This window comes from Mandrillus leucophaeus, unplaced genomic scaffold, assembly GCF_000951045.1.
Source record: "Mandrillus leucophaeus isolate KB7577 unplaced genomic scaffold, Mleu.le_1.0 Scaffold462, whole genome shotgun sequence".
In the NCBI taxonomy this organism is placed as follows: Eukaryota; Metazoa; Chordata; class Mammalia; order Primates; family Cercopithecidae; genus Mandrillus; species Mandrillus leucophaeus.
The window spans coordinates 259,493-273,080 of record NW_012104943.1 but is presented as its reverse complement, the minus strand read 5'-3'; the positions used below and the strand labels follow the sequence as shown (position 1 = coordinate 273,080).

The window sequence follows — 13,588 nt, the reverse complement described above, 5'->3', positions numbered from 1 at the left end:
AAAACCTGTGGGACAATTGGCCTCTAAGATGTACTTTGCCCCACCCCCTCCCATCTACCTCACAGCTAGGCAGACCAACTCTGTCAAAATGTGTCCCTTAAAAATCCTGTTTCCATGTGGCTCTGCTTAAGCAGGTACTCTAACCCAGAAATATCATCCTGGAATAGAACACACAGCAAGATGGATTATGCATCACAAGTAAAGTACCTGCAGTCACAATTACAACTCTAATATATAGTGAACACTGGCCAATAGCTTATGCTCTTTCAAGGAAGAGATGTTATTTTCATTTCATCAGAGTTCATGAGAATTCTTTAAAAAGTAAAGAAGTTATGTAAATATTGGAAGATAGTCATATCATACTGATTTGCAAATAATTCCATGGTTACCTTAAAAATAAAACTTAACAGGCTCAATTAAAAGAAAATTATGTGACTAGAAGTAAAAGAATGTGGTAGGGTGCTGGTTACCAGGATAAATATTTTAAAAACCAACTGATTTACTCATAGAAACCAGATAGAAATAGAAATGGAAAACACAACCATACACCTCATTAAAAATAAAAACTACAAATTACACAGAAACAATTTAACAAGGAAAGTGTAACATTTATTTAAAAGAGCTATAAATTTTATTGAAGGACATAAAATGAGATCTGAATAAATATATTGACAAACTATACTTGATAGAAAGTATTTTCCCCCCAGGTCATTGACATTTTTAAAAAAATTTTTTATATGTATTAAATGTACATATTTTGAGGATACATGAGATAATATATTTATATAATTTGTAAAGATCAAATCAGTGTAATTGGGATATCTGTCACCTTAAATACTTTATGATAGAAAAATTTGAGTTATTCTCTTCTAGCTATTTTTGAAGTATATAATAGATTATTATAAACTATAGCCACCCTACTGATCCATCAAACACTAGGTCTCATTTATTACAACAAACTGTATATTTATACTCATTAATCAACCTCTCTTCATTTCCCCCTCCCCTGTACCCTTCCCTGCCTCTGATAACCACCAATTTACTCTCTATCTTCATGAGATTCTCTTTTTAAGCTCCCACATGGGAATGAGAATATGTGATATTTGTCTTTCTGAGCTTGGTTTATTTCACTTAACATAATGACCTCCAGTTCCATCTATGTTGTTGCAAACGACAGGATTTCATGCTTTTATGGCTAATATTTCATTGTGAATATATGCTACATTTTCTGTATCCATTCATCCATTAATAGGTACTTAGGTAAATTCCATATCTTGGCTGTTATGAATAATGCTGCAATAAACATAGGAGTGCAAATATCTCTTTGATACATTGATTTCCTTTCTTTTTGGGTATATACCCAGCAGTGGAATTGCTGAATTATATGGCAGTTCTATTTTTAGGTTTTTGAACCTCTATACAGTTTTCCATAGTGGCTGTACTAATTTGCATTTCCAACAACAGTGTACAAGTGTTTCCCTTTGTCCACATTCTCACCAACATCTGTTATTTCCTGTCTTTTTAACAAAAGCCATTTTAACTGCAGTGAGATGACACTTCATTGTGGTTTTGATTTGTGTTTCCCTGATTAATGATGTTGAGCATTTTTTCATATACCTGTTGGCCATTTGTATGTCTTCTTTTAAGAAATACCTATTCAAGCAAAGATGTGGAATCAATGTAGGTACCCATCAATGGTGGATTGGATAAAGAAAATGTGATACATATACACCATGGGATACTTCACAGCCATAAAAAACTGAAATCATGTCCTTTGCAGCAACATGGATGCAGCTGGAGGCCATCATCCTAAGCGAATTAATGCAGGAACAGAAGAAGAAACAGAAACATGTTCTCACTTTTAAGTGGGGGTTAATCTTGGGTACATAAAGATGGGAACAATAGACACTGGGACTCCAAAAGGCAGGAAGGAGGGAGAGAAGAAAGGGCTGAAAAACCTCCTTTTGGGTACTATGTTCACTATCTGTGTGATGGGATCAATAGAAACCCAACCTCAGCATCATGCAATGTAACCTTGTATAACAAAACTACACCAACACCCCCAAATCTAAAATAAAAATGGATTTAAAAAAATATATATCCAGGTCTTTTGCCCATTTTTAATTGGATTATTTGTGGATTTTTCTTCTACTGAGTGGTTTGAGCTCCTTAAAGATTCTAGTTATTAATCCTTTGTCAGATAGTTTGCAAATATTTTCTCACACTTTGTGTGTTGTCTATTCACTTTGCTGTGCAGAAGCTTTAGTTTGATGTAATCTCATTTGTCTATTTTTGCTTTGGTTGCTTGTGCTTTTGCAGTCTTACACAAAATACTTTTATCCAGACTACCATCCAAAGCCCTAGAAATTCTGCTCTGTATTTTGGCCAAAGGAGACACCAAATCTGAGTGGCTGTTCAGCATCACCAGGCTGTCTTTCTTTTTTCTCAGCTAGGTCACCGTCTCTTTTTCAGCACTAGATGGCTGCCAGGTTTGCTGAGGCCCAGGTTTACCTTGGTTCTGATACACAATTAGAGTGCCATCCAACCCAAATGGGAAAGTCCCAAAGGGGATGTCCCAGTAGTATGGAAAGTCTTGCTAGGGGTTCATGCCCAGGGGACCTGAAAAAAACCTGAAACAAACAAAACCCAGACTATAGCATGGTGATGCTAAACAGTCACTTTGGATGGTAGTCCTACCTCACCCCTTTGTCTCTGGCTGTCCTCAGGGATATTCTCCTTTCAGGTACTGTCGATGCTTCCTGTGGGTTGAGGTAGGCACAGGTCTCCTGCCAGGGAACACAAGATGGTGGAGAAGCTGGTTGTCCACCTTGATCTTACTTACTTTGTAGAAACCATGGGTCAGGGAAAAGTTTTCTGTGCTTTTAGTGGTGGAGAGATTGCAGGGAAAGGGTATCACAGATGTACAAGTCCAATTCTCTTCCCATCTGCTCAGAGTTTTTTCACTTTCCTGTGGCCCCAGAAATGGTCTCATCCTCATATTTTAATTATTAGATATTGCTGATGATAATCTTGACACTGTATATGTTTTTGGTTCTCTGTGGTGATGGGAGGAATGAAGCTAGCTTATATCTACACCACCATTTTGGAACTGGAAGTCCTCAGAAAGTCTTAATATAGTAGAAATGTGATTTCTTTTCAAATAAATACATTTAATATCATTTCAATGAGAAACCCAACAAGGTTTCTTTATAAAATTGATAAAATGATTTTTCATAACAAAACAAAGTATGCAAAAATTGCCAAGAATGTTTTTGAAAAGTTAGCAAAAAAAAAAAAAAAGATTTATCCTACCTGCTATTAAAATTAAAGACTGCTGTATTCCAGAATCTTCCTCTCAGCATCTGTTTCTGCAGAACCCACCATGACACAGTAATGATCAATCTATCACTCAACCATATTTTGAGGGAAATGTCAAAATTTAATTTAAACACCGTTTTTTATCCGGATAAAGAAACAAGAAAGGAAAGTGTATTTAAACTTTTTAAACCTACATATTGTGGTCAGTTCTTATGATCTGTGATGGTTATGTTCTCTAAAGTCACTGCGAACACTGAATTATTTAATACCGAACCATTGCTCCTAGAAGAAACACAGGATTAGGTTCCTATAATCCTCTAGCCACAATATTTTCAACAACTGATCAGTATATAACTGTGTTTTATGTGTGTTTCTGTTTCAAAACACTTTAATATATAGTTAATTCATTAACATTGAACTCATGGCCAACAGCACATCACTCATAGTTGAACAAAGCTTATCTAACATATGTGTTTTCTCTGTAATGCATATCATGGCGTTTTTGTACTTAGCAACATTAGACAGCACTCCAGCACTATGCTACATTTTAAACAGTGAAATTACCAAGAAAAAGCATAAAAACGCAAAAAAAAAAAAAAAACCACATGGCAGTAAATAGACTACAAAAGGATACTTGTTTAGAGTCTAAGAGCAGAAACAAGAAGGCAGAGTGTCACCTTGTTCAACCTCAGCTGGGAGCATGCATGCATATTGAGAGACTAAAATTTTTCATTGCTTAGCACATATCCATTAATGACCATGAAACTGCTGCTACTACTGATTTTGGGGGTTGCAGATAAATTTTGGCAAGTAAGTTAGTTCACAAATACAGAATCCTAGAGTAATGAGAATCAACTGTATGTCAATCACTGTATTAGGTTCTAGGGCACACTACAGAACAAGGCAGTTTCTTCAGTGTTGCTTACTGTCTAGCAGAGGACAGAGCAGTAGGGTGGCAAAAGAGGGACTTAATGAGTGACCCACTGATTTAAGGAGTTTATAGAAATGTTCGGATTCTTTGAATCCTCTGGGGAGGAAGAGGATTCCAAGTATCTGCCTCCTGAAGAAGCTCTGCTGTCACTCCACTTTCTGATGATTAGTTTCTGTTTCCAGAGGGTACCACAATTGGGGAAGACCCTAGTGAAGTTCAAACTGAGTTATGTAGTATGTCAGCATGTTTTTGTGTGTCCTCTGTCTCCTGGGAAATCCTTGCACTTGACTGACATGGAAATAGTATTATCTCTTTTACTCAAATGGTACCTGGCTGCAATACTTGCCCTCTTCAGTGTGTGTGTCGCTAACCTTTTGGTGCTCTCTTCAATGCCAACAGCCAGCATTCTTCAAAGTGAGGGCATGAGGGCAGTGAGCAGATCTCTGTTGGGGACTCATATGGACTTGTTCTACTCCACACTCTGCCACTAAACTTTAATACAAGGATTCTGAATTTCCTCTGTGCATGAGAACCTCCAAGAGGGTTTTTAAAAACCAATAATGCCAAGTTCTATCCCTGACCAATCAGATCAGCTCTGAGGGTGGGGCCCAGGCATCTGAAATTTAAATTATTTTTTTAAAATTCCCAGATGAACGTCATGTGTATCCAGAGTGGAGAACCACCACTTTGATTTATTTGTTTCAATTTACTCATTTATAGAAAGAGATGTTGGCATCTGATGAGTCCCAAGAAAACATGCTGTAAGCTACAACCCTAAATTCCGTTTCAAAACTACCAGGTCACTTCCTCCTCCAGTCTTTTTTTCTACTAATATAGCTACTATAAGAAATATGCTAATTAACAGATTTTCTTCCCCACAGTATGTTTACGACATCATTGATGTCTGTCTCCCTATTCACAAGTTTGGAAGGAAATAAAGTGATGTTTTTCCTTCCAAAGAAACAAAAACAAAAGAGGCAAAAATATAACTCAGCGTATACTGAATGGGAACAAAAACACTATGATCTTTCACATGATAGCTGAACTTAAATGCTCTGTGACATGAATTTCAATGCCATTTTCTGTCTCTAATCACATCCCTTGAGCACTGAGATCTGAGTGCCATCACTGTGGCTAGAGAGAACAAAAGAGACACAGAGTTGAGCCAAACAGGTTTTTTTGTTTTTGTTTGTGTTTTTGAAAAAGAACCTGTCTGGGATTCTGAAAAATAGTTCAGATCAAAATCTACAAAGTAAACCTAGAATAAATTTGAGTGGGCAGATGAGCAGAGCAAAGGCCACCGGGCTCTCCCCACAGGCCAAGTGATGAGTGAAGTAACAGGGACACTTTGGCAGAGCTCTCATCAAAGGAGACACTAAAATCCCATGCTTGAGTTACTTAACAAAACCCTCTGAATTATATACAGCAAGTCTTCCTAAGGTAAAACAAAATTGTGAGAATAATTTAGATACTCTAATCGGCAGTGATCCAAAGAGACGCTAACTATTAATAAATGCAGTTTAAAAAATTATCTCCTACTAATCTGTTAGGTTGCGACACTCAGTTCATGAACTACATGGGGCATAAAATATATTGTTGATGTCCAGCAGCCAAGATAGGATGTTTTTCAAGCCTGTTGGCAGTAAAGGGAAATGATGATGGAAAGAAACTCTGAGAAAAGTCTGAGTATGGGTCAAGAAACTTCCAGAATGTATCAGAAATTGGGCAGTATTGATTGATTAGTAAGGTGTCAGCAGTTACTTCAATTCACGTGAATGGCAAGTAACACTCTGACACTCAGTGACATATTCAAAGACTACACACAATCAGATCCCAGGGAGAAAAAATAAAGACTGGGTAGAGTGTGTTGTCCATGACACAGAGAAGTAAGCAGGTAGAATGTGCCCACACAGGCATGAATCAGAAGTGAGGTCAGGAAGCAGAAATTAGGAAGCCAGACTCGAATATTGAGTTCCAAAGGCTGAAGGATTCTATGAGTCAGAAATCTAAAGTGAGACAAACTTACCTAGAATTCCAGGAACAAATACAGAGCTGTTAGTAAGAAAAAATCTGGGAACAGGAGGCTTCCTGATAGGTTGACCAACCCTTCTGGTTTGTGTGGCACTTTTTTGACTTTAGCACTGAAAGTCCTGTACCCAAAGACAGTCTCTCAGTCCTGGGAAAACAGAAACAGTTGATTATTCTGTTGTTATATAATCCTGAGCCAAGACTGAACATTTTCTGAGTAAGAGGAGGCCTATTCTAAGGAAGACTATAAAGAGATACAGCCAATTTGAGGGGAATGTCAGAGAATAAATAGGGAATCAAGAATGTACCTTATAGCTAACACATCTGGCCATGGGTTAGACATTCTTCTGATTGTCCTTTCATTTCTTGGGACTTCAGTTTCCTTATCTGCAAAATGGATACTTGGGATTAGGGCAATGACTTTCAATCTTTTTATTGTTCTCCTTTAAAAGCAGCAGAATATTTTTTCAAGTAAAACCTTACCCAGAAATGAATATAAAAACCACATAAAGCAGAGCTGCTGGGTTGAAGCCAGGTTGAGAGACCTATAACCCTGACGACTTGGCTGTACACTCAATTCTGTCCCCAGACAGCCCCTGAGGCATCTGTGCTGGACCTATATGGCTTTGAAAAACACAGTTTTAAAACCATCAACTGGATGATCTTCAAGTTCTCTCTGGGTCAGAAATCCCATGATGCCTTGGCCATCTGCAACATTACACCGAGTTTTTCAGAAGTGAATTAACTGTCCCTGCCTCAATTATCTCTCCCTCCCTCCAGCACACACACTATTCAGAATACAGTCAGGGAACCAGCTTGGTTGGGCTTTGCTTACTCTCAAAGTCAAACAATGCATAGAAAACATAATTAAATAATCATCTCTGGGTGGTACGAATATGGGTAATGGATTTCTTTTGGTTGCATAAAATGTGTGTGTCTATGTTTCTGTATTGTCTACAATCTGAATATATTTATTTACTTGATCTTATGCAAAACCCTGGAGCTTGGACAAGGTTTGGCCTCATCTACTTTATATGATCTGCTTACCTCCTCCTCCCCAGTGACTTTTTTTTCTTGGTTCCTCCCTTTTGCCTTGCATCCCTGCTTTTACAGTGCACGTTTTCAGTTTCTCCTACATCATTTTCCACCCTGCATCTGGACCCCCTTTGCCATGTTGGCTTCCAATGTGATTTTCATAATTTAATTTCATAAATTAGCATTTATGTCCCCTGTTCCTAGGGGACTGAACATGCAGCACTGTTTCCAGTGGGTCTCCCTACAAGCTAATTCCCTGGCCAAAGGCCTCTTTTCTCCTTGCGAATAGCTTAGTAATCATGCTGTATCCACCTCTAAGACTTAAGGAGTGATCCATTCCCATTTCATTAGGCCTCACCGGCTATGCTTCCCTGTGAAAAGGATGTTCTAATAAAGAGGAGTCAAGTCCTTGAATTTGACAACCCTAGATAGTGCACCACTTGGTCTTCCAGAGGATGAAGACCCTCTAATTGAGCCTCAGATCTTGCCAAGGGATGTATCCCTCCCTTCGCTGGGTGTAATCAAACTCTATGGATAGATATTGATGGTCATATCACCTTAAAAGGATCAGGACCAGAGAGTACAGCAAGCCCCAGACAGTACATTGGAAGGTGGTGGCAGAATCAGGTGACAGCTGTTAATTAGAATATGTTTGGTTACCTTAGGAAGAAAGGACACTAAACAAAAGCAAAAATCTTTGAATAATTGCTCACAAGCTACACTCTACATTCCAGCAGTCAACCCAGTTTCAACCATTCTTTTCTTCAATTACCTAGTACCTGACTCATGCCTAACTAGATTTTCCTGGCCTTTTGCTTCCGCATTAATTTGTGTCCTTGGACTATCAGATCTGATTCTGCGCGATGTCATTCTTTTGTCAATAATTCTGTATATTTTGAACTATCTAACCTTGCTACTCCCGATTCTTAAAAGACGGTAATGGATAGATTTAAGTTAGGATGAAATGTGCTACCACTGATTATGAGTCTTTGCAAATTACCTAAACTCTCTAAATCTCACTTTTTTAGCTGTTAAATGGGAAAGATTTGCCACATAAGATTGTTGTGAAGATTAAATTATATTTATCAAATGTTTGGCACACTATCTGCCCCATAAATGGCAATCATTATTTATATAAAACAGGACTACTCTAAATGTGGTTCATGGAGCAGTGATGCTTGCTTGTTACTGGTCTGTGATGAAACAGTACAGAAATTGAGAGTCAGCCCTTAGAAACTTTAGATTGGAAAATTTCTTTTTAAAAAACTGGTTCTTTCCTCACAGATGCTTTGAGAAGCACCGATATAGTTGAAACCTCAGTTGAGAAAATGTCTGACCACTTAAATATATCACCAAGAAAGACATTCTTCTTTTTTTTGAAGACATAGTCTCACTCTGTCTCCCAGGTTGGAGTGCAGTGGCACAATCTCAGCTCACTGCAACCTCCGCCTTCTGGGTTCAAGCGATTCTCCTGCCTCAGCCTCCCAAGTAGCTGGGATTACAGGCATGTGCCACCACACCCAGCTAATTTTTGTATTTTTAGAAGAAAGGGGGTTTCACCATGTTGGCCAGGGTGGTCTTGAACTCCTGACCTCAAGTGATCCACGTGCCTCAGCCTCCCAAAGTTCTGGGATTATAGGCGTGAGCCACTGTGAGACATTCTTAAGGATATTCAATGACCTCTCCTTTTTGTGCTGCTGATTGTCTTCATGGTATTGTCAATCCTGGAAAGCCCTCCTGTCATACTATTACATTTGTGAAGGACCTCTTTCTCTTTTTTGCTCATCTGTTGGTGTCTGTTAAAGAAACACAAATTAACATTAACACTTGTTCAAAACATAGCTCAGAAAATCTGTTTCAAAAGCACACGGGATGCATTCCAAAGCCAACTGGCATTTCTGATTTGTATTACTCATGCCATTTCTCAAAGCTGTCAGGGGATAATTAAAAGTCAGAGAGGAAAATGTAATTCTTTTCATGTTAAGGTATAGTGACTGTAGTAGAAAGAAAACATTAACATTTTCATTGGAGGAGGAGAGGAGGGCTTAATTAAATCTAAAGAAAACAATCAATTCTAAATGTATGCTGTGGTCACTTTATCCATTAGCTTCAGGACAAGAGTGGCATTTGGAGCACAGACTTTTGAAGGCATTGGCACAGGGCCATTCCTCTAGCACACAGTCATTATGGAGACATTTAATTAATGACTTTTGCATGATTGCCTATAGAAGTAGGGGGGCAATGTGCCATCTAGCACTTTTAGGGTCAATTGATGGCTGAAGAGAAGGCCAGCCTGCAAAATCATGATAAATTGTATGAGATTAGGGACTTCATATTACTTCCATTTTTAATACACTCCATGCCTAGAATAGGGCCTGGAACATGGTAGGCATTCAATAAAATATTTGTTGAATGAAAAAAAAAATGAGTTTCAAGGTCACCAATTATAGAATACCTCTAGAAACCTGGTTTTGTCATTGGTTTGGTCCAGTATACCTGGTTCTGCTAAATGGTAGAACCAGGATTCAAATACAAAGCTAACTCCAGAGTTCATGCTCATCCTACTACAGCCTGCTGCAGAAATGATACCAGAAACAAATGGCATGCTCTTCACATTAGAGTGGCCCGAGGATATCTAATCTAGGCTACCCACTCCCCAGATTTCACTGAGGCTGTGTTACCCCTCACTTCTCTCACTCCTTTCTAAAAAGGAACGTATAGTGGCACCTCTTAAACTTATTACTAGGAAGATAAAGTTGGATGCTTTTACTGTGGGCAAGAAGTCTTCCATTTCTCTGTCTTCATCTATGGAATGTGTTCTGGCTTTGTCTTAAAGAACCCAAGCTAGCTCTTAGGGATACAAGAGTAGAGATTATTATAATAGATTGAAGAATAAAGCCAAAGTGAAATTTGATTCTAAAAATTCATTCTAGTCTTATCTTTGTTTATCTTCCCTGTTCCAACAGCTTCATGTACTATATTACCCTTAAGCTTCCTTCACTTGAATATTTCTAATACAGCAGTGGAACTAACAACAGTGTTTAAGTAAACATGATAGCATTTTTCAAGTAAACTGATCTCCTTTCATTGATCAGGAAAACCAACCAAAAATTAGAAGAGCTCTGTATTGTGCCCTGAGGGGTGGAAGACTCAGACTTTGTTATATTGAGGGAGAAAAGGACTTTCAGACTCATAAACTCAGAGTTCTTTAATCTGACATCAATAATCTAATGTAGTGGCTTCATAAAGTGGGGCTTAGGACTTAAAATATTGTAAAAATTGAGGCCAAGAGAAAAATAGGGATGAAGGCATGGGTTAAAATGGAAAGAAATTAACGAAGGCTGGAAAGGAAGAGAAACAAATCAAGGAAACAATGAATTAAAATTTCAAATCCTGCTCCTAACTAGTGTCTCTTCCTGGATTAGATGCTATGAGAAGTGTGAAGAATGAATTTCTTTGTCATCTTTTGATGAAATATGTCTTATACCTAAGTTAATAATTATACCTGAGTTTATAGTAAAGTGCAAAGGCATAATAGAGCAGAGAAAATGTGTGCTAGAGGTTATTCCATTTAGAAGAGGGGAAAGTTAATGTTTTCTCACAGCTAGCAAAACAAGAAGGTGACAAATAGCAAAGTGAGTTAAAATCAAAAAGAAGAGTTTAAAGATTATCTCACAGGCTATGGTAGGTTTATGTGGGAAAGGGCCCTGGCAGGAAACCAGATGCACTCAAATAGGGTAAATTAGAGAGGATTTACTAAAGGGACTATATATAAAAGTTTGTGGTTAAAATTAAGGGAAGAAAATTAGGGATGGTAAAACACCCAGGGACCAACAATAGCAGGGAGCTGTTACTATCCTAGGTCTAAAAGTACAAGAATAGGAAACCATTACTGAAAACTAGGAAGAGATGTAGTGATAGAAGAGAGTCATCTTTCAGAAACTGTAGCCTTCAACAGAAGAACAAAGCCACCACCAAGTTTCTGCTGAGCTGGGAGGAAGCTGGTGAAATGAATGCCCCAATTTGTCTTTCCTTCCCAACTCCTGCTGGTGCCTTATATTGGCTGAGCTGAATTGTAAGCCAAATGTCAATGAAGCCTAATTTTTGCAGTCCATTAACATTGGCCCCCAGAGATATAGAGCAGGATGAAACGCGGAGAGGGAATCTGGAGGGACAGAGAGGGAAAACAGAGTACTGAGGAGTCGTGGGCCCTTGGTGATGAAAAAATACCAGAAACAGAATAGACTGTCAGACATAACTAGAAAGTAGAGGGTACCATCCTGGTGCAAGGACCTGGAACTCCATGGTGAAGGGACATATCCCTGGGGAAAATGGGTCTATTCAACAAAACGGAATCAAAAAGTCTGAAGTTCACAGTCAGATTGTTTTTGATATCCTCATGGAACAAAATATGAATTATGGCATCATTTTATTTTAATACTTAAGTGGCTTCTGGAGACTCCAGAAAATGATTTGTCATCCATTGTTCATATCCCATTTCTCATTCTTATTAGTATCAGTGCTACTTTGTAGACAAGACACTGAGAATTACATTCATCCCTCCTTTATAACACTTAGTAAATAAATAGAAAAGCTTATTTTCTAACCATATGATAAAAGCCTATACAACTGGATTTGTCTAGTATTTAGCAAAAACCTGATTTAGTTTTGTAATGTTATTTGACCTTATCTTTTTTTTTTTTTTTTTTGACAATTGTTACTTAGTTTTTATTTCATAATCATAAACTTAACTCTGCAATCCAGCTAGGCATGGGAGAGAACAAGGAAAACATGGAACCCAAAGGGAACTGCAGCGAGAGCACAAAGATTCTAGGATACTGCGAGCAAATGGGGTGGAGGGGTGCTCTCCTGAGCTACAGAAGGAATGGTCTGGTGGTTAAGATAAAACACAAGTCAAACTTATTCGAGTTGTCCACAGTCAGCAATGGTGATCTTCTTGCTGGTCTTGCCATTCCTGGACCCAAAGCGCTCCATGGCCTCCACAATATTCATGCCTTCTTTCACTTTGCCAAAGACCACATGCTTGCCATCCAACCACTCAGTCTTGGCAGTGCAGATGAAAAACTGGGAACCATTTGTGTTGGGTCCAGCATTTGCCATGGACAAGATGCCAGGACCTGTATGCTTTAGGATGAAGTTCTCATCTTCAAATTTCTCCCCATAGATGGACTTGCCACCAGTGCCATTATGGCATGTGAAGTCACCACCCTGACATATAAACCCTGGAATAATTCTGTGAAAGCAGGAACCCTTATAACCAAATCCTTTCTCTCCAGTGCTCAAAGCACGAAAATTTTCTGCTGTCTTTGGAACCTTGTCTGCAAACAGCTCGAAGGAGACGCGGCCCAAAGGCTCGCCGTCGACGGCAATGTCGAAGAACACGGTAGGGTTGACCATGGCTAGTAGTACAGGACTTTCCTCGGCGGCAGCGTCTGCCGACCTTATCTTTAAGGCTTTCAAAACTCTAACAGAAATAGTTTTCCTTAAAAGGAGAAAGAGAAATGCTTACTTGTTTCAATCTCTTTAGTTGATTACATTTTTGGTGTGCTAGTCAAGAAGCAAACACAATTCAATATTTTTCACAGACTTAGTCTTATATTTACATTAAATTATCTCAAGTCCCCTTTAAATTTTTTCTCTGACTAGAAGACCTTTCCTCTGTATCAATAGAATTCTCCCCTTTATTCATATTTAGTAATTTAAGTCATTTGTCATGACTGTTAAACATGCTTAGAATTACTAAAGTTAGTAACTTAAAAGTTGAATTAGATTTTCTCCCCAGAGGCTCATATGATAATTGCTCAGCTGAAAAATAATATAATCTTGTTTTCTTCATTCACATATATTTTGCATGTACTATTCATCATCATTGAAAGTGCATCTCTCTTTTTATCTATTTTCCTAAATGTGAAATGTTGAAAACAAATTATAATCATCTCCTTAGAATTAAGGAGGTTATTACATAAATAGCCTCATGTGATTGTGATAATGAAAAAAATGTTTATTCAAGAATAACAACTTCTATTTATTGGAGTCTTTGAAGTTTATATAGCCCTACAAGCCATGTCATTGCATCCTTGCTACAACCAGGATGGTCAAGAAGAAAAGTGCTATTATTTCCCATTCTACTAAACTGGGGCTCAGAGAGTTAATTTGTCCAAGATTGCATAGCTAGTAAGCAGAAGAAGTAGAACTTCAATATATATCGTCTGAATGTTCCAATTAATACCATGTGCCATAGCTGTATAGGCCTGT

General features: G+C 38.2%; 1 protein-coding gene across 2 annotated transcripts; it reads right to left on the bottom strand.

Annotated features, from left to right (window-relative positions):
* Positions 1-12,003: 12,003 nt before the first annotated feature.
* LOC105550015 (peptidyl-prolyl cis-trans isomerase A-like) lies at positions 12,004-12,768 on the bottom strand. Of its 2 annotated transcripts, XM_011994810.1 has the most exons (2): positions 12,338-12,766; positions 12,004-12,277 (listed from the first exon to the last, which is right to left on the bottom strand). In XM_011994810.1, the coding sequence occupies exons 1-2, from the start codon at positions 12,728-12,730 to the stop codon at positions 12,233-12,235; spliced, it is 438 nt and encodes a 145-aa protein (XP_011850200.1). In that variant the 5' UTR covers positions 12,731-12,766; the 3' UTR covers positions 12,004-12,232. The 2 variants fall into 2 exon arrangements, with proteins under 2 accessions (XP_011850200.1, XP_011850199.1); XM_011994809.1 differs by having other exon boundaries at positions 12,023-12,768.
* Between the last annotated feature and the right edge of the window lie 820 nt (positions 12,769-13,588).

Excerpts from the sequence above, each read along its gene's own strand:
- LOC105550015 (XM_011994809.1), bottom strand. The coding sequence starts at position 12,730 with ATGGTCAACCCTACCGTGTTCTTCGACATTGCCGTCGACGGCGAGCCT.